At 38.9% G+C, this 21,197-nt stretch overlaps 1 protein-coding gene across 1 annotated transcript; it reads right to left on the minus strand.

Moving 5' to 3' along the window:
• Positions 1-2,893: 2,893 nt before the first annotated feature.
• Positions 2,894-12,216, minus strand: LOC126457773 (6-phosphofructo-2-kinase/fructose-2,6-bisphosphatase-like). Its single transcript, XM_050094352.1, has 10 exons — positions 11,481-12,216; positions 10,378-10,500; positions 8,491-8,651; positions 6,582-6,716; positions 6,335-6,488; positions 6,125-6,228; positions 5,724-5,942; positions 5,406-5,640; positions 4,664-4,791; positions 2,894-4,311 (listed from the first exon to the last, which is right to left on the minus strand). Exons 1-10 carry the CDS (start codon positions 11,578-11,580, stop codon positions 4,204-4,206), a joined length of 1,467 nt encoding a protein of 488 aa, XP_049950309.1. The 5' UTR covers positions 11,581-12,216; the 3' UTR covers positions 2,894-4,203.
• Between the last annotated feature and the right edge of the window lie 8,981 nt (positions 12,217-21,197).

A 21,197-nucleotide genomic window follows, 5' to 3' on the forward strand; every position in this document is an offset into this window, starting at 1 on the left:
GCTAAACACGAGTGAACTATACTGATGACAGCAGCATAAATCAAATATAGCATTGCCACATAAACTGTGCTGGAATAGATGATTGGTAAATATTTTTTTCACTTTGATGCTATTTGGATGGTACCCATAGTGGGGCTTGTCACTGTGACCACAACATGTGTTTAAAGTCACAGGCCAAGGCAAAAGTTCACAGTGGCAGTTACAGAAGAAGGAAGCATGAAGGGTGAGAGAGAGCACATTCCTTTGCCTGTCCCATTTTCACTGTTTTACACTGTAATGGCACGGTTACTAATAAAATTCTTAAAAAGTTCTTGTTTCAGTAAATGTGAATGTGAACAAGTTTTTGTTGAGCTTGGGAAAGGAAGATGAACAAAAAAATGAAGCGGATGCACCACAAACCAGTGGCATATGTTTGAATGAGGAAGTAAAAATATCATTTAACACAGTTGCCAAAAGAAGTGTTGCATATCACTTTACTGTCAATTCTGGACATAACAGGAAAGAAACCAGATTTTGTTCTGTTATATGCAATAATAAGAAAACAAAAATAATGAAAAGAACCACATTTCTACTTGATAACAAAAAGAAAAGAAAAAAAAGGGGAAAAAAAAGAAAAACGAAAGATTTCTCTGCAAATATAATATTGATTTCTTCTCATTGTCATCTTGCATAACACCTTGTTTATGAACCAATTAGCACTTCTCGTAATTGGAGACCCTTCTGAATGAAGTTCTGCATACGCGTCATCAAATGGTCCAGATTAGTCTCTGGGATATTGTCCCCTTCCTCTACGGGGTGCCTCTATATGTTATCTAGGGTCTTTGGTGGGACAGGACAATTGCAAACTGCTCGTTTTAGCATTGTCCACACAGCTGAGATCTGGAGAATAAGGAGGCTATTCCATCAGACTAATTATGTGCTCCACTAGGAAGATGTTCAAAAGATTGTGACAATGAAGGCATACATTGTTATCCATCAGTGTGAATATTGCTCCAATATCCTCACCAAATGGAGCCACAATGCATGCAAGGATGTTGTCCTGATACTTCACACAAGTCTTCATCCCCTGCATCTGCACAAGGCATGTCTGTGACCACGTGATTCAACTTCAAAATATGACTGAACCACCTCGAAAAGGGTAGTGGTCTACGATAACGTTAGGGTGTAAATGTTCCCCTTGTTGCCTCCACATACGAATATCAGTATTGTCGGGTGAACACTGGTATGGGTCAGAAAAGAGCATTGTGTTTAATTGTTGACCAGTCCACAAAGAGTGGTTTTGTGGCTTTATGACATGTGCCCCTTTCTGAACTCAATTTAGGAGGAACCTCGAAAGGTCTCCTGCAGCTGTGGGGAACTGCCACTGTAGACACTTAGCATTGTGTTAAGGATTTCTACTTGCTGTTACACCCAAATATCGGTCCTGCATACCTGTTGTTTTTCTTCCATAGTCATTTCTGCAATGATCCTAAAGTGATCCTGTCACTAGAAACTTATTCCACAGTCTAGACATTACCTTGACTCAAAGTGACAAGTGCTGCAATGTCCACATCTCATTCCCTGCTTCATTAGTGAGATTGTATGGGGTTTCTGACCACTCTGAAGCAACAGAACTTTCACGACGACACACAGCAGTACCAGTAATGCATTGTTTACAGGTGACATAATTGCCATAGACTGCACATAGTGCCCCCTCACAGGAAAAACAAGCACTGTTTCCACTAGAATTACATTACATTACAAACAAACAAACCAAATAACCTATTTCTGGATCATAATGTTGAACATTAAAGTTTCGGCAATATGGGAAATTTATTTAGACAACTGTATATGAGAGTTACTTGGATTTTGGCCATTCATGAATGATAATGATGATGAGTGTCCACAGTATTATATTTGTAAAATTTCAGGAGCTTATTATAACGCTGCATAAAAGCTAATCACTTCGAATCTTGTTGGTAAATCTGGCAACTTTTCCCAAAATATTGGCTTTATTAATATAGCAGAATACCCTTTTGAAAAACTGACTGAATGAAAACAGAATACTCTGTCTAACTATTAATCAACAGCAAATAATGCTCTGTTAGAATCATTTATTTCTATATAGGTGTATAAAAAGGCCAGTACCATTGCAGGACAACTAATTCTATCAACTACTGTAAATTTAGTGAATATTATGATTTCAAATGTGCTTCTGTCTATGGAAAACACTGAAGCCACAGACAATAATGATACACACTTTAATTGTTATGTACAGTTCTTACATAGTAATTGCATTGCAGACTTTCTCTATCATGAAAGTACAACTGCAATTACAAAGGTTTTTGCCTGATGACTGGAGGACAGTGTTTGTCAGCCTTTACAGCACTAAGTTCTTATCATAAGTGACCAACATCACAATCTCTTAGAAACACTCAAACAATTTTTTAATCTTAATTTTTACTGACTATTTGTGAGAAAATGATGCCTATTCTACTTAATCATTCAATGTAAAAATATCCCTGCACTATTACAAATTATTTCATACTTTCCAGTCTTTTAGGCCATATTATTCTCCTGGAAATAAACTTTATTATGTCACTAAGTACGAAACTTCTTTACACCAACATCCTGTTACAAAGTCCTGTTTCTGTCAGCAAATTCAAGACTTGATACCAAGTAATAGAATTCTGTTTTATTTCTATGGTAGGCCAGTTTCCCTGAAATTCTACAGATGTTACATCACCTTATAGCCTGCAATGAGTCCTATCTCACACATTCTGCTTGAAAGACTAACTTTGATTGTGTTAAAAAAAAAAAATGTAGTGTGTACAGTGATTTACATAGAATACTAACAGTAACCAACAGACATTGACATACAAATTAGGGTGTTACCAATAACCAAAAGCATAAATAATTTTGAATAGTTTTTTTATTAAATATTATTTGCATATAAAAAAGATCACAGTAATCACATAAAAAAGATTTGTGAATGGCAATTAAATACTACGGACATAATTGACCACAATAAACAACACAATAGCACCTGTGGGCTTGCCCCTCTTATAACAGTCATACCACAGGTAACTCTGTATTCACTACATTTTATATTCAAACGACACCCCAAAAATTTGCATCACTGTTTCACTCAACACTCAGGTTCGCTTTCCACATAGTTCACAATGAGGCACGTTTGGGGATTACTTACATTATCAGTCAGATCTTGCACTTCTTTTGTTGTTACATGACTATGGGGGGACAAATTTCCTTAGTCACATTAATACAGAGTAACACAATTCAATAACTAGAGTATTTTTTTTATAAAAAATGGTTTTGTTGATAAAACTTGCATTGAACTGCATGAATACAACACCTGATGCAGTATACAAACTGCAGCCAAGCCTGTAGTCTTTAAAAACTTTCTTATTATAACAAACGAATAAGATCTTAAGTACTTAATAAAAGCTACCATTGTGTTAACAACCTTCAGAACACAGGATACTGCAATTCTAGAAGTTTTGCATGAAAACATGCAAAATGCAATATAAAAAAATGGAGCTAACTTGCAACAAACAATTGGCACAGATATTATCCTGTTACAGCTCACTTAAAAGTATATTATGTTCAGTGACATTGCTGTTCTGCTGGTTCTTATTCCCAGAAGCACAGATCATATGCAAGGAAGCAGTATCTTCTTTATCCATAATACAATTTATTCACTGATCTAATAGGAACTTCACAATAAAATTGGCAAGTAATCTCGACCACAGACAAAAACCTACTGCATGCATATATTGCTTGACATAAATACTGAATTTTAAATTTGAATTTCAGTTATGTCAAAATTTGTTTTACCACTGGAATGACAGGGATAATAAGGATGTAGAAATTTCATAAAATGGCCTGGTACAAAGTACTCTTTCCTACTCTGAATGATAATCTACAATTTTAGTCCAAAACTACTTTGATGCTCTATACAAAATACATTCATAAAAGGTATAGAACATAGATCTAAAAACTTTAATTTCAGAATATATAAAAAAAACTTCAACAGTGTCTGTTGGTCTCTCATTAAAATTAAGTTGTACTTTCAATCTGCCAATGTGATGTCACACACAGCATATTTCAACAAGCAGTATCTAAACCTCATTTCTGCACTCAGCATATGTTTACAAAACATTGTGTTCACATGTGAAACTTAAAAGTCAGCTACACTAGATCTGTTCAATGCTGCTCAATAAGTGATTGTTTCAGTTTCCACAGGTCAAGAGCATCATAATGGGAAGGTACAGTAATGAGAGCATCTTGCGTTGTGCGATCTGGAGAGCAATTCTGAAATGAAGAAAGGAATAGACATGTAATAATCTGCAAGTTACAACCCCACCAAAAACAATCAAGATCATTGCAACATACCATTTTCCACACATCTGCTCAGAAAATTATGTTGACTATGGCAATACTAATATTGCTTGGAATTGTAATCTACAAAATATCTCTTTCCACACATATCTCTCTGTCTGTCTGCCCCCCCCCCCTTTTTCAATGTGTCTAATAAAATTAGTGCCAAAGGAGCACATAATTAAAAATCTCTGGAAATCCGTAATGTGAAAGACAGCCACTAGTACCTTACACATTCAAGGGTATGGAAATTGAACTGAAACTACACAACTATCTATTTCCTCACCTTTGGCTGTTGTCTGTAGGTATCAACACATTCTACAGGCAACCTTGTACATTCCATTTTGTAGTGGTAGCCATCAGATGTCAACTTTATGACTGTGTGCAGTGGGACATTTATGTATGGAAGGTCCTCTGAAATACAAACATTTTCTCAGAATTGCAAACAACATGCAAAACAATTTTCATTTAAATACAAAACCAATATTAATTCTGTAAACACAAACATTTAAAAGTTGGCTGGTAGTTTATGTGAAAAATATAGAATTGGTCACGCCAGGGTCCAACAGATGATTCCTTACAATTATCAGAAAAATAACTATATATTAAGAAATTTATTTTGTTAATCCACAGATCAAAAAATAAAGTTTAAAATTTTTAGAAACATTTTATCTTAATTCTATTGGAAAATTGGCAGTTTATTTACTGGTGCCTGTTTCAGTGTTCTGATCATCATAGACTGCTTACTCCATGGGAATCTGCTGAAGCTGGCGAGGAGCAGGTGCCAGTCTAGGAGGCATATAATAACTTCTATACCCCTCCCACAGTGGTGCTTGCTCCTCACCAGACTCCCATGGAGTAAGTGGTCTGATGATGACCACAACAGTGGTTGAAACCAGTCAGCAATAAATAAACAAACATCTTTATGATGTTGGGATTTTCTTATGATATAAAAAATCAGTTTCTTTGTTTCTAGAAGTATGTACTTTGTCACAGTAGCATCACACAAAATATTTTAGTATATATACCTGGTTGCTTATTGAGAAAATATCCCAGTACACATCGTAGTACAGCCTGATGGCTGACAACTAATATGTTCTCACTGTGTTCCAGCTCTAGCAAGATTGTCTCCAAACGATTCATTATATCGATATACGATTCACCCCAGGGATAACGGTACCTAAGTTTATCTTGGTCACGCCATGCAAATTCCTGAGGGAACTTCTCTTGCATCTCTTCATAACTGAGACCTTCACAAACACCCTACAACAAAGACAGTACAAGCATAAGATTTGTATACACGTTAAAACTTTAGATTTTATATTCGCTCAGTGCACATTACTTACAGCATCCAATTCATTCAACTCTGAAAAGTGTTCCACAGGAGCTCCAATTCCCTCGACTGTTTGCTTTGTGCGCTTCAGTTCACTGGTCCACACCCTCAAGTTGGGGATATGGAGAGCATTGATATGTTGTGCCAAAGATTTGGCATATATTCGACCTCGTGGTGATAAATCTGCATCACCACCAATGCGACCTAATACATTATTCTCACTCTCTCCGTGCTGCAATGTCACAATATGATACATGATTAGTGTTTCATCACACAGACTTGAATAGAAGAAAATCAGAAAATCAAGCACACTTATTTGATCTAAATATATTGTATAAAGAGCTGTAGGCCGATCTTAAGACTTTTGGGACAGGCCCATTTAATAGCACATCTGATGGAAAATATCATACTTACCCTTGAAAAGTAAAATGTTTTTGGAGCTGGCCTGAAATTTGAAAGAAACATCAGAACTTTAGCCTCAAGATGACCTGTGACCTTGTGGGTAGCAATTGACTCTCCTGAAATTAGAGCAGGGCACATTTAATTAAAATCTTTTATGCATGAAACTTTTATTTGAGGTCTCTAATCAACTGTAAGTTTCAGTAAGCATAATAACTAACTCACCATCATTGATGTACTTGATGAAACGGTATTGCGGCTCATGTTTTGAGCTCAAAGGTTCATACTGTTCAACATAATGCTGTATTTTATGATTGAAATCATCCATAGCCTTTTCAGAATTCATATCTTTATAATCTGGGCTATTCTGTAATGTTTCCTAGTAATAAAAAATAGTAACAATTAATGCCACTGACCAACTGAAGCACCTCGTCAAATAAATCAGTACAGTGAAATATTTGAAAGTACTTACATTGACATTCCTTGAAAGAATGCCATTGTCATCACAAATACATTCAATAAACAAGCACCTATAGCTCATACGTTTCTCAAAATGGTCATGTACTTTCTGCCGCTGATAATGAGCTATGTGTGTCCCATCCAGGATCTGAAAAAAAAAAGAAAGACGTATGAAAACTTTGCATCTTACCAATTTTTAAGAAAGAGATGTAAGACAAACAGCGGAAATTTTACTAATTTCTGAAACTCAAATGTAGCTTACTGTAAGTGCATTTTATTTCTTTGGAGATAATCTACAGTAGTGTGATACGGTAGTAACATTAACACTTTTTTTTTTACAATTGTGTATTGCAATGTTGCAACTGAGCATTCAAAATATTACACCTGACTGTCAGATACTATTAATAATAATGCTGGACTAAGCAGCAGTATCTAGTGGCATGAACTGGCCCAATCTAATTTCACAAGAATTTCAGTCGAAAACAGCTCTGTGTGGGGCCCAGCTAGTTTCTCAAAGAGTACATTTTTAAAGACACTAAAATATGTACAAATCTTATTGTTCCAGAGGTTCAAGAAAAAGGTGGAATGGACAATGGGGCCAATGAAAATAGAATTATTTATAAATCAGGCTTTAAACAAAACACAGTTTTTTTAAAAGGAAAACTGGGGTTGTAAATGTGTATAAGAAGAAAAAAATTCAAAAGAGGTGTTTCGTAGTGGTTATGATAGTGGTGCTAATAGCTAAAAGAAAACTAGCACAAGAATACAAGACTGTATAATTACTCTTAACAAACTGTGATGCAAAAGCTGTTGTGGCATTTATCAACTAACTCAACTCATTTACTGATGACTGTGAGTTAAGTTCATTTAAAAGCCAATCACTGAGTTTCTCTTTCTTCCTTTCTTTCTTGCAGTTGATTAACAGCGATTCAGGAGCCTATGATATCTATTTTGTAGCCACCTAGCCCACAAAAAACACATGCAAATCAACCAGTTTGTGCCTACAATATCTCTCTAGGAGCCAAGCATCCCACAAAAAACATATGCAAATCAATCAGTTCGTAAAGATCTAGAACTTTATTTAGAAACTATATTTCACTTCCTCCTTTCTCTGCACTGTAGTGTCTGCTTATTGACTCACCTTCGCAAAAACTGTGACTGAATGCCTGTCTCAAACTTCCCTTATTATTTTTTTTATTAATCCCGTGAGCCTAAATAACGAAGTAAGTTTAGTGTTTGATATACCATTAATGACAAGGTCAACAGAGACTGAGTACAAGCCTGAAGTAAGTAAACATTGGGAATAAACTGTCCATGCTTTTCTAGAGAAGAAACATCTAGGTTTCATCTCAGGTGTTTGGAGAAACCACAAAAACCTACATCTGAATGACCAGATAGGAATTGCAAATCATCTCTCCAACCCTAACTGTTCTAAAATTGCTATAGTGAAGAGGTAAAAAGTTTAATCTCCCGTGATAAAACAAAAGAACAGTGAATCAGTGACAACTAAATTTTCAGAATACCTTAACCCACAGCGGACTGAAAAGGGAAATTCATTCTCTGGGAAATGCTCACAAGGCACGTAATTAACTCTTGTATCATTCCGCACAATTCATTCTTATACTTAATAAGGGTGGTCTGACATAATGCTTTCATTTAAATAGTGGCTACAAAAGTTTCCTTTCAGAATATAGCCACAATTATACAGAAGCTAGCAAGTTTATGAAAACTGACATTTTTCTTGTTCATATCACAAAAACGATGAGCCAATAGATTTGGCCTTAGAGTGAAATAACACAGTTGCTGAACTTGCAGATCACCACAGAAAGGCAGTAACAATGTACGCCAGGAATTCAAGGCTAATTTTGTTTACGAGTGCATATGTACCTAAAGTACCTAAGCCAAATTACCACAGAACTCACCACGATGTTGCCACCACCTTTCAGCCAGTCGGTGGCATCATCCATGGCAAGCTGGGCACTCTTAGCCCGGATCTCCATTGCTTCTTTATTATCTGCTCGAAACAGATTGTGGTTGTCATACCGCTCCACCAGCTTACGTCGGTAATTGCTAACTGTAAAAACTGCAATAGCAGAAAAAAGAAAACACTCCTCAGAATGCAGAAAAATAGTCTGTTGTTACATGCAGCTCCACGTATATATGCATTTCACTTTACATGTGTCTTCTTTTCTTTGTGTGGTTGCTCATAGCAAATACTGTAGTTCATTATTTCTCACAATTGTTTCTGTCTGATAGACTTGCAGGCTCTAACAAATGAGTTACAAAGCCTCTCAAGATAGTAAATAAATTAAATAAACAAATAACAATTTTATATGGAGAAAACTGTGTTCAATTTCCACATGTGTGACATTTTAATATGGACAAAGACGAAAGCACAAGTTTAAAAAGAGCAGTTATTTATAACAAAAAAGTCTATGTATGAAATGAAAGGTAGAAGGAAAGAATGGGGAGGTCTATTGTTCATTAACATTACAGTAGATGCTTGGACTGATCAAGGATGTGTGAAGGAATCTGTCATAGTATTTGAGAAGGAACTTTCCCATCATTTGTCTGAAATGGTGTCAAGAAACAGTAACCAATATAAATATTGACAACTGAACAAGAATTTGAACTCTAGTTCTTCCAGAATCGCAATTCACCTAGCCTCCTTAATATTTCCTGAAAAGGTGAAATTAGCTAGACAGACACTAAAACAAAATTTCAGTAGTGTAGTCTTTCTTATTTATGGACAAACCCTAAAACAAATTATTTTCAGTAATGCAGCCTTTCTCATTTACAGAATTAATCACCATACAACAAATGTGTGGAAACGTATTACAATTGCCTAAAGTCAAAATAAACAGTAATCACTACAATGTAGGATGAATATAACTTTGCAATTGACCTAGTGAGAAACACTGTTCCTGCTTTCTCTAGCAAGTCATATTTAAAGAGTGCCTTCAATATATTCAGGAATAATAATTGCACTTATAATTACACAAGGAGACAGTAAAATTTTAATTTTAATACCAAAGGTTACTCCCCCCAGATAATAAATTTTACAAAGTGTTGAAGGTAGAGGCTGTAAAAAAAAAAAAACCACACAGGGTCTTCCTAGATCTTCCTATTGTTTTCAGTGTCTGGTTATCAGAGAAGAAACTATGGATCCAAAATGTTGTTGAGGCAGTACTTTATTGTGCCAACTCCTGCAACCAGAAAGCATTTTTTTTCTTTCTTTTCAATGTAGCTACTTCATAAACCTTACACATGCAGCCTGCCTGCAATAGTGCTGGTTAATGATATATTCCAACTGAGACTACAGAATTAATTCCAAAATGAATTTCAGTATCTAAAAGAAAAAATTACAAGAGGAAGCAAATTGGGGGAGGGGGGGGCGCTAGAGTGTGATGGTGGCTCCCGTTCCCACTACATCTTGGTGACTGAGAGACTGATCTGTAGTGTATACCAATGCTTATGTTAGATTGGAGGGTGAAAATAGAGTCATGTATAGGCAAACCCAAATAATGAGAATATGATATAAAAGTTGTGATAACAGATTAGCAAACTGCTCTGCAGCATAGACTGATGTCCACATTCATCCTTTATTCAATGGGCCCTTCAATACACAACTTAAAACTGCAAGATAAATTAAAAAATGGTCTAATACGTATTAAGCAAATATTGAAGATGTACTTTCGTGCATATTATGATCTTCATTGTACATCAATTATGAACTATGCGACTTTTACAAGGCAAGACTTCTTCATTCACAATACTTAATAAGTCACAATTATTTTGCAGAAGCTCACCTTTTGACATTTCACCAGTCCATCGCAGGTAGCGATCTAGCTTATGTGCTGTAGCTGACTTGGACCTTGCTGGCATTCCAACCATAACAACAACCAATCCCTTTGCTGAACGTGTGCTTGTGCCTGCAATAAATATACATGTGTAAGGTCTGGAATAAAAGCTATGTTAGGCTACAAAAGGTCTTGGTAATACAATGATACACACACACTAACTAATATTTATGGTGTACTGAGGAATCTTTGTAGATTTGAATATTTACTTCAAAATGCCAAGGTTCATTATAAAGCATTTCACCGGTAAGAATCCCACCCAGAGCACATGGGTCATCCCAAAAACTAAAATTTCCCTTCCTCATGATTTTTGAATAGGGCCTCCGTAAATTATATTTTGCTGTTCACTTGACTGTACTGGTGCGGCACAATCAATTCAGATGTTGCTTTTACAACAAGAATTACTGAACGTCACCCAGGTGTTATTCTTAGCACAAAAAGTGGTCTAACCCGAGACATAATATCCATAAAGGCCTTTGTAAATAAACTTGGTAACTCGCCGCGTTACCCCATCTTACACCTCGACTTACTGAAATGAACAGTATGTGCAAAAATAAATCTCATTACGAAAGGTAAATTTTTTCTTCCTAGCTGCGTACGTCGTCTTCCAGAACTATCAGTGTGAACAAGTTTTTACCAAACTAGAAGAGGAAAATGGAGCAAGTTTCGCAGCTAATTTCATTTATTACAAAATGTATGGTGCGTAAAATGGTTTACCGATAATTATAGAAACTCAGGCTGTGTGTTTGTAATAAATTATGTTGCTAACCTTAAAGCATGTACGAATATACAAAATTGTGTATTCATCACTTATGTATGTATCCAAAAATATACATGTAATCGACGACACCTACATGATGTGCGCCATGTGTGGTTGATTAATAAGTAAAAGTCACTGACGTATGGGATGTCCCCCCCCACCCCCTCCTCCTTGATGGAAGCGGTCTGTTCACTACACCAAAATGTTTGCACCACGGTGCACCAGATAATTCATTGTCTTTTCGCGATCACAATGCCTTAAAGTGAATACTGATGTACACTGATCAACTCACCTCTGGTGCCATTATTGGCCTCCTTCTGCGAAGCCTCCAGCACAGCCAGTTCGTCCTTCGACGGCATGGTTTGCGGTGGGCTCATACGCGTCGGAGCCATCTCTTCCTTTTTTCTGGTACCACTCTCAAGGAACTTTCCCACGTGCGACAGCAAAGAAACGAGGCCTGCCAGCACCACTAGCGTCCGCTTCACAGGCTCGTTCGTCTCCGTCGTAGAGATGATGCACAAGCAATCTGTAGGATAATCCAGCCGCTTCAATACGGCGTTCAACGACCTTCTACTAAATGAGTTGATTCTTCTCTTCTGAAAAGTGATCCGAAGAAGTATGCCTTATTGACTGCTGTAAGTCTGGCCTCATGCCAATACACGCTCTGTCTTTAGTGGCCAGTGTTGTTGCTGGCTGAATTCGAAAACTGGAACCTAGTGCCAGTAAAACACTACTCTCTTTCCTCACTATTCCCGCAGATGAGATGCAATTTATAACATCTCACGACAACGGAGAACAAAAAAGTCCACACTAACTAGTAAAATACTGTCCAGTTAGCCTTACAATCTATAAAACGATTGCCTTCTCTACTTCAAGTACTCGATATTCGCAACAACCACTTTCAACCCACTCGCTTAATATCATTATCTGAAACGGAAAAGAAAACGAAAACAGCACAAGTGCAGGGCTACACTATCTCTCCACTCGTACCTCTTGCTCTTCTCAGTCTCTTCTGGAAGCACAACAAACGCAGCTGCGGCTTTATCCTATCGATTCCCAGTCCCAGATGCGCGCGCATCCGATCGCATTGCGCATGCGCGATATGTAGCTGGGAGCCCATTCCGGTCAGGCTCTGTTGCCATGCTGCTGCGCCGGCCAATGCGAAGGCGGCTGCGGTTGCGAAGAGGGGCGAAAGATCAAAACCTGGTCAGTTGCTGGACGAGAATTGCATCCTCGCTTTGAAACAGCTACTTCATTTGTCTTGTCAACTGTCTGCAAGGGATCTGTACGGGCAGAACTATGTTACCCTTTCACACAAAATGCTGGTTGCCTCCTTACTTTAATGTTGCAATCCTCACTGCCTGGGAGATCTTATGTAATGGAGAGTAACTTAGAATTAAAGATAATACCTTTTTATTTAAGGAACGTTTCTAACACGCCTTATACTACTAAATCCGTTGGCTCGAAACAGTTGCTCACGTATCTGACGACTGCGGAAGGTATACCAAAGCGGCATTTATCTTTAATTCACGAAATACGACTCAAGATGGCCATCTTAAAGATCGCAGTAGACAAAGTGAGAACCAGTTTAACGAATAACGGGATAGAATTTCGGTATATAATGGCAGGGGCATTCTCTCGACAGGGAGTGAAATCAGATGTAAGCATGTTCTGGAGAGGCAGATGGGCATAAAACTAAAGAGAAACCGTTCGTTCTTGACTAGTATATTCATGAGAAGACAACAATGATCGTCCTGCGCTAGACAGCAGTGGCTTCTTTTCTTCTTAACAAAGATGACGGACCGCCCGTTGTAGTCGAGGCAAGGCTGGCAACGAGTGTAGATTTATTGGCGTGAGTGTTTCTAATTCAGTATCACACCGTTCACCGATTCGTACTAAAGGAAATGCATTCGTACGCAATTTGTAACCAATCTTCTGATAGGACTGAAAATTTCTGAACGGGTAGAATGTAGCTCGTTATTCTGTACAAAGAATCATCAGCACTCAGAAGTAATATGCGATGTGCTCCACAAAACAGTTGTAGAACTATTTTCATTCATGTTGTTCAAAATGGCTCTGAGCACTATGGGACTTAACTTCTGAGGTCATCAGTCCCCTAGAACGTAGAACTACTTAAACCTAACTAACCAGAGGACATCACACACATCCATGCCCGAGGCAGGATTCGAACCTGCGACCGTAACGGTCGCGCAGTTCCAGACTGAAGCGCCTAGAACCGCTCGGCCACTTAGGCCGCCCTTTCATGTTGTACTTATGAACTTAGTAGATAGTGTTAGTCTCACACTTTTCGCACAAGATACTGTTATCTGTAAGAAGCCTGTCATTTGGTTTTGCCCTTATAATTTTTTGGTACGCACAACGTTATCCTGGATAGACAGTCTCCGGGAATATAATACGACCATTACAGTTATTTTTATATATTAAGGAATTAACAGAGGGTATCGGTTACAAACTCAGGTGTTGGGATAAACCCTGATTCCAGCTAAATTATAACAAAAATCAAAAAGCGCTTATTACCAAACGAACATATTTACGTATTTTCCATATCAACGTTGCCCGATCCTACATTCAAAATCACACACTTTCAAGATATTCGAAGGCAACCAAAACCACCGAGGACTTGCTTGCAACTGTTTTAACGACTGTCAGTGAGGATAGGCAAAACTCGATAAATTACAAAAAAACAGAGAAACCTAACTTGGTTATGGAGTGGACCTTTTATAATGCGACCAGAAAAGACTGGAACAGGAGCGGACTTAGCATCACAGAGCAGTTATCACCAGAAATGTTGGCTCCTAGTTATTAAATAAGATCCATTACATGTATGGAACCGCATCATCGGTACTATCTACCCAAATCTACAAAACGAAATTCACTTAAATATTTGAGCTGAAAAATTGTTCTCTAAAGCAGGATGTGGTCTTTGTCAAGAACGCAACAGACAGAAGGAAAAACTTCTCTCAAAAATGTTATTTTTATAGTCTGTAGAGAAAACGTTGTGGGATATACACTATTAATTACTGCAGCATTTGTTGACTAATAAATATTGTATTAGATGTATTTGTATGTAGTTTCTTACACCATTCTATAAATTCATCATTCGTCATCGATGTCGATGATGAAATCGAAATCAGCATCGAAGATGTGGTCAAAAGAGTGTAAAAGAAGTAGTTCTGTGCGCGCTGTTCGGGTCCGCACCGTAGGTTTTTCGTGAAAACGTCGTGATAAAATTATAACAAGTGTTTCGTATTATTATGACTGTTTTCTGTATTGCCTTTCAAGACCCCTGTACATTATACGTATGTTTGGACTGTCGCTCGGTGCTACGTAATCCGCTTTGCGCCGCTTATCTTTTGCTTTTCGACGCTGCCGTAGCTTTCGCATTCGCTCGGCCCTGGTCTTTTGAGGCTTTTTGGATTACTTTCGATGCAAGCTTTCCTCAGACTTGCGTTTTCTATAATTTCAAGTATATTTAGAGCCACATGAGACAACGTCATTAATTATTTTGTAATTTACAATTTAATACCGATATCCACTTATATTTCCGGGGAATATTTTTACTGTCCTAATAGTGTTCCGCAAGCTCTTCGCACTGACGCAAGACTCGATGTCCAAGATAAACACGTTTCCACGCTGCGCTTGTTCATGACTTTACAAATAGCTAATTCACACGCGTCTACGGTGTGACGTCACATACAAAACAAATATTGCCCGGCAAAAAGTTACAGATAGAGATGGGCAAACTGAAACACGTAACTGTTTCGAAACAAATGAAACAGTACAATGTAATGTTTCGATACGATGTTTCGAAACAGTGAAACAGTTTGTGTTTTGTAATCTAATAAACCTACACATTTTATCATCTTGAATGTCTAGTGTATAAGTATGTCCATATAAACACAAATGAGGTGCGAGAGCGCTAATCATATCGCAGAAAGTATGAAACTATCACGTAGGCGTCTTGGCAGTTTCGTATTTCCTGCAGCAAATGCGCTGCTTTCGTGTCGTGTGACTTTCATACTTTTCAATTGGCTGAGGACAGCTATAGCTGAAGACAGAAGAACCACCACGAACGGAACTTGAGATAGGAGCAAACTGCAGAAACAACGGATATGCTGTAGAATGAAATTTTCACTCTACAGCGGAGTGTGCGCTGATATGAAACTTCCTGGCAGATTATAACTGTGTGCCGGACCGAGACTCGAACTCGATCCCGATAATTCGAATAAATAACAAAATATAACAGAAAAAAATTTCGTCTTTCAAGGTGTTTCCAACCGTTACTATAAATTCACCATGCTTCCCAGTCCTTCCCGTTCACCATTACACTATCAGTGATATGTCAAACAGATTGCTTGCAATTATATCTACATAAAATTTATGTATATGTCTAATAACTGTCACTCTACGCCTTATTTTTTATTCAAAATGTTGTAGGCTTACTTGCGTTTCTTAATATGATTACTGTACATGAACAGAGAAGCGTATGTTATAAAAAAAGTGTAATTTAACTGAATGATTTTCACATATTTATTACTTTGAATGTGAATGGTATGCGTTGTTTTATTGTTTGGTTAGTGTTTATAAAGCAGATGTTACGCCATTTCGGAATAGGGCAGTCAGCTAGAAACGAAGCTTTATTTTCGGATATCTTAAGCTTCATGCTATTGCTTGTCAAAAAGATTTCGACACTCTTGAAAGTGTTTCATGGAGTGGTATGTTGTGTTTCAGTACCTGTGCCGAGCCCGAATCTCGTCCGACACAGAGCGGAATGAAACATCAATGTTTCGATACAATTAGTCCGTTCCAAGCACAGGTGGACTGAAACAGCCTTATTTTGAAACAACGATGCAATTTCTGTGTCTGGCTCGAGATCGAATCGGGTCCGGTTATCCGAGACAGGGGCGGAAAGAAACACAACTGTTTCGAAACAGTGAACCACAGCCGTTCCGAAACACTGAAACAGTTCCACGTATCGATACACTGTATCGAAACATAGAAACAGTGGCCAAGACAATATCTATCCGTTGTGGGCTCCAGCAGTGTTTACGCATTGTATCTCGCAGCTGTCAGTCCTTCGTGAAGCTGTCTTGGAGCGCACCGAGAGCTCGTTGGAAAGCTGGGCGTGACACGTGCAGCCGGCTTCAAGGTCAGACCACACTCTCGCTTCACAGCGGTATGGTTCGTCAGCCTCTACACTCTTACAAGTTTGGTGCCCGCTCTCGCAAGCAACGGTCTGGCAGCCGCATATAGCCAGGTTCACACTCGCAACTAACGTGGCGCCACAGCTTGTGGCTTTCTTTAGGCCCCTTTCACACAGGAGGCTGTGCATCAGACTGCAGAGAGCTGAAGCGATTCGCGTTACATTGGCCCTTATACGTTCTTTCACACGAGAGACTCAGAGCTTCGACTTCGGCTCATAGAGCCGCAGTGCAGCTTGTCAAATGAATCCCCTGCAACTCGCGTTACAAACAGACTTATGGGAGCTTTCACACGGGATACAGTGAGTCGCTCGTCGCCGTCCGCGCGCAGTTCCGGTACACATCGATGACTCAGCAGCTCTTTTCTTTCTGTCCATTGACGAGTGTAGATCAGTAGTAAAGGTCTGCGTGAGTGTCTAAAACCATGCAGAAATCAGTGAGTGTGTTCGACGTAGAGAGTTTCATTGCGGAAGTGCAACGTAGGCCAGTGCTGTGGGACTGTTCCATGACTGATTATTCGGACAAAGTAAAAAAAAAAGTCCGAAGCTTGGAACGAGATCTGTAGAATGCATACAAGGATTCTGACACCTTGCCGCCACAGGAGAAGAAAATCATAGGTAAGAAAGTGTAAATATTTTTATCAATCTGTAATTAGGTATTTTCTTTACAAACATACGAAACTGACACATCTTAAAGCACTTCGTTTTGTGCTAAATGACAACACATCACAATTATCTTCCTCAACACTTACATAACGGCCGGCCGTGTGGACGAGCGGTTCTAGGCGCTTCAGTCTGGAACCGCGCGACAGCTACGGTCGCAGGTTCGAATCCTGCCTCGGGCATGGATGTGTGTGATGTCCTTAGGTTAGTTTGGTTTAAGTAGTTCTAAGTTCTAGGAGACTGATGACCTCAGATGTTAAGTACCATAGTGCTCAGAGCCATTTGAACTTACATAACGCTTATATTCGAGAATACTGCCATTCGCACGCATTGTCCAGTACTGCTGACGAAGTAGTCTGCAGAGTTATTGCGAATACTTTTCACTGCAATCGATCGACAGTTAGTAATTGAGCCACATTCTGTATCTTTAAAACCATCACACTGCAAACTATCTTCAAATTTTATTCCGTCTCTGGTGCGGGCAAAATTGTGAACGCAACACTTTATAATGTCTAGCGTGGGCTAGGTAAATCAAATGTTTTATTTATAATTTTGTTTCCGAAAGTCGAGTTCACGAAGAGAGAAAGAGTCAGAACTTTTTCCGTACCGTCCAATGTCAACAGCACTGAAGCAATAGTTATGATCGCAAACAGCTAGAAGTACGATTGAAGAATAATGTTTGTAATTATAAAATATTGAGCCACTGCCTTGTGGATGAATAATTCTAATATGCTTTCCATCTATTGCGCCAACGCAGTTCGGGCAATCTGTTACTTTGAAAAATCCGTCAGCTACTGCTTTCCACATTTCCTTGTTCGGCATTGGCATTGGCGTAGTGTGATCCCATATCTTCCTGCATACATCCTGTATTATTTCAAACAAGATTGAAATTCCAGTTCGAAAAATGGAATACAGAGCAGTAAGGGATGCACCAGATGCCAAGTACATGTAAGAAAAATAAGTTTACATAAATATACTAATGACAAATATATTTTTACGAATGATATGCAAAAGAAGTGGAAGAATCTGAGGTTATCGTACGTGAGGGATATTAAAAGATGTCGAGAAGTAAAGAGTGGTTCTGCAGCAACTGGCAAAACTAAATATATTTATTCTGACCTCCTGTCATTTTTGTCGCCTTTTACTCAACACAGAATGTAAGCAAACAAAATATATGCTGCTCGTGTGTTATCTTACTGTATAATTGAACGCATTCAAAGTGCGTTCATTTTAATGCTGTCAGATATATAATTATTTCCAGAACACTCTCTAATTCGACGGTTCAATCCCGCGTCCGGCCATCCTGATTTAGGTTTTCCGTGATTTCCCTAAATCGCTCCAGGCAAATGCCGGGATGGTTCCTTTCAAAAGGGCACGGCCGACTTCCTTCCCCGTCCTTCCCTCATCTGACGAGACCGATGACCTCGCTGTCTGGTCTCCTTCCACAAACCAACCAACCAACCAACACTCTCTAATTTATGTGAAGAAGATGGCACAACTAGAAACGACGAAGCTGAAGAGGATAGCGACGAATTTCGAGCTAGTATTAGTGAAGGAGAACGGATCCCTTCAAAAATAAGAGGAATTACAAAGGTCCAAAATCAGACAGAAAAATTGTGTAATGTTTTACACCGAAGCGTTGAAAGTAGAAAAGAGAACTGGACAACATCGTCTGATCAGGATAAACATTTTTATTATCTTTGGTAACAACTTGGCAGGTATTCCAGAACACGGCAAGGTTCGGGCAAAATGTGAAATAATACGAGTGATTTCTAAATATAAGCTACAGGCTTTTACGACTGTCCATCAGCCAGGTCATGCAAACTTTGCAGCACACATGGCACAACAATGTGATGTTCCACCAGTTGCTTTTCATCCACTCCAGCAATTTTCCTCAAATGCCTTTGAAGTAAGTCACCCAACCTCCCTCCCCCCCCCCCCCATACAACCAGAGCCATGTTAAATAGGAGGGTACGGAAAAAGTTCTGGCTCTTCTCTCTTCATGAACTCGACTTTCGGAAACAAAATTATAAATAAAACATTTGAGTTACCTAGCCCAAGCTGATTGACAGGGACCACAAAGCCAGATACGCCTTTTGTGATTGTTGCAGATGAACCATTCGGATTGTCCATGGATGTTATGCGTCCTTTTGCTGGAAGATCTCTGTCTGTGGAAAACAGAGCCTTTACCTGCCGGCTGTCTAGACAAAGACATCTTATTGAATGTACATTTGAAATATTGTCGAATAAGTGGCGAATTTTTCACCGGCCATTGAATGTCTCCCTCGCGTTTGCAGAAGGCATTATAAACTGCCTGCGTTATGCTTCACAATTTTGCCCGCACCAAAGACGGAATACAATTTGAAAATAGTTGGCAGTGTGATGGTTTTAAAGATACAGAATGTGGTCAGTTACTAACTGTAGATCGATTGCAGAGAAAAGTATTCGCAAAATCTTTGCAGACTACTTCGTCAGCAGTACTGGAGAATGAGAATGACAGTATTCTCGAATATAATGGTTATATAAATGTTGAGGAAGATAACTGTGATGTGTTTGTCACTTAACACAAAATGAACTGCAATACGATGTAGCCGTTTCGTATGTTTGTACAGAAAATACCTAATTACAGATTAATAAAAATATTTACACTTACTTACCTATGATTTTCTTTTTCTGTGGCGGCAAGGTGTCAAAATCCTTGTTATACGTTCTGCAGATCTCGTTCCAAGCTTCGGACTTTTTTTTTTTTTACTTTGTTCGAATAATCAGGTGTGGAACAGTCCCGCAGCACTGGCCTACGTTGCACTTCCGCAATGAAACTCTCTACGTCGAACACACTGTTTTCTCCGTGGTTTTAGACACTCACGCAGACGTTTGCGTGCGGACGGCGACGAGCGACTCACCGTATCCCGTGTGAAAGCTCCCATAAGGCTCTGTGTAAAGCGAGCTGCAGGTGATTCTTTGACAAGCTACACTGCGGCACTGTGAGCCGAAGTCGGAGCTCTGAGTCTCTCGTGTGAAAGAACGCAATAAGTGCCAACGTAACGCGAATTGCTTCAGCTGTCTGCAGCTGGATGCACTGCCTCCCGTGTGAAAGGGGCCTTAGTGGCAACGTGAGCTACCGTTCACACAGGACGCCACAAATTCTTCGTAGTTGCACAGCTTTCAACATGGCGTCAATTGAAGTCATATACGCGGGTATACATGTTACTGTGCAGGTTACGGCATTAGAGCTGTGGCAAGAGGAAGACGAAACCCAAGTGTTGGATCCGAAAACAGGTTTCGCACAGGGGTAAATCAGGGGCCATAAAAGCATTTATAAAAGGAATAACTCTCGGAAACGAAAACGCTTTCTGCAGTGGCACACTAATAACAGCTGGTATGTAAATATCATATACAGACACACAACTCCTCCAAGGTCTTAGAATCTTATTGTGTTGATTGATATAGGCATTTCGAATAACTAATTTTTAGTTTAATAGCTGCCACATCACACACGGGAGCTATTTCTTGCATATAACACACAATTTACACAGTGCTTGGTTTCAGAAATCACGAAGTTTATACACCTAGACCTTTAGGTTACATATATTAAGTTTATTTACCGGGTGATCAAACAGTCAGTATAAATTTGAAAACTGAATAAATCACTGAATAATGTAGATAGAGAGGTACAAATTGACACACATGCTTGGAATGACATGGGGTTTTATTAGAACCAAAAAAGTACAAAAGTTCACAAAATGTCCGACAGATGGCGCCTCATCTGATCAGAATAGCAATAATTAGCAAAACGAAGTAAGACAAAGCAAAGATGATGTTCTTCACAGGAAATGCTCAATATGTCCACCATCATTCCTTAACATTAGCTGTAGTCGAGGAATAATGTTGTGAACAGCACTGTAAAGCATGTCTGGAGTTATTGTGAGGCATTGGTGTCGGATGTTGTCTTTCATCATCCCTAGAGATGTCGGTCGATGACGATACACTTGCGACTTCAGGTAACCCCAAAGCCAATAATCGCACGGACTGGGGATCTGAGAGGCCAAGAATGACGAAAGTGGCGGCTGAGCACACGATCATCACCAAACGACGCGCGCAAGAGATCTTTCACGCATCTAGCAA

Source organism: Schistocerca serialis, chromosome 2, assembly GCF_023864345.2.
Source record: "Schistocerca serialis cubense isolate TAMUIC-IGC-003099 chromosome 2, iqSchSeri2.2, whole genome shotgun sequence".
In the NCBI taxonomy this organism is placed as follows: domain Eukaryota; kingdom Metazoa; phylum Arthropoda; class Insecta; order Orthoptera; family Acrididae; genus Schistocerca; species Schistocerca serialis.

Bases quoted from the DNA above. Each gene is read 5' to 3' on its own strand.
- LOC126457773 (XM_050094352.1), bottom strand. From the start codon at position 11,580: ATGGCTCCGACGCGTATGAGCCCACCGCAAACCATGCCGTCGAAGGAC. The intron at 6,229-6,334 runs GTGAGTTAGTTA...CTCTAATTTCAG, and splicing joins CATCAAGTACATCAATGATG to GAGAGTCAATTGCTACCCAC. The intron at 4,312-4,663 runs GTGAGGAAATAG...TCTTCATTTCAG, and splicing joins CCTACAGACAACAGCCAAAG to AATTGCTCTCCAGATCGCAC.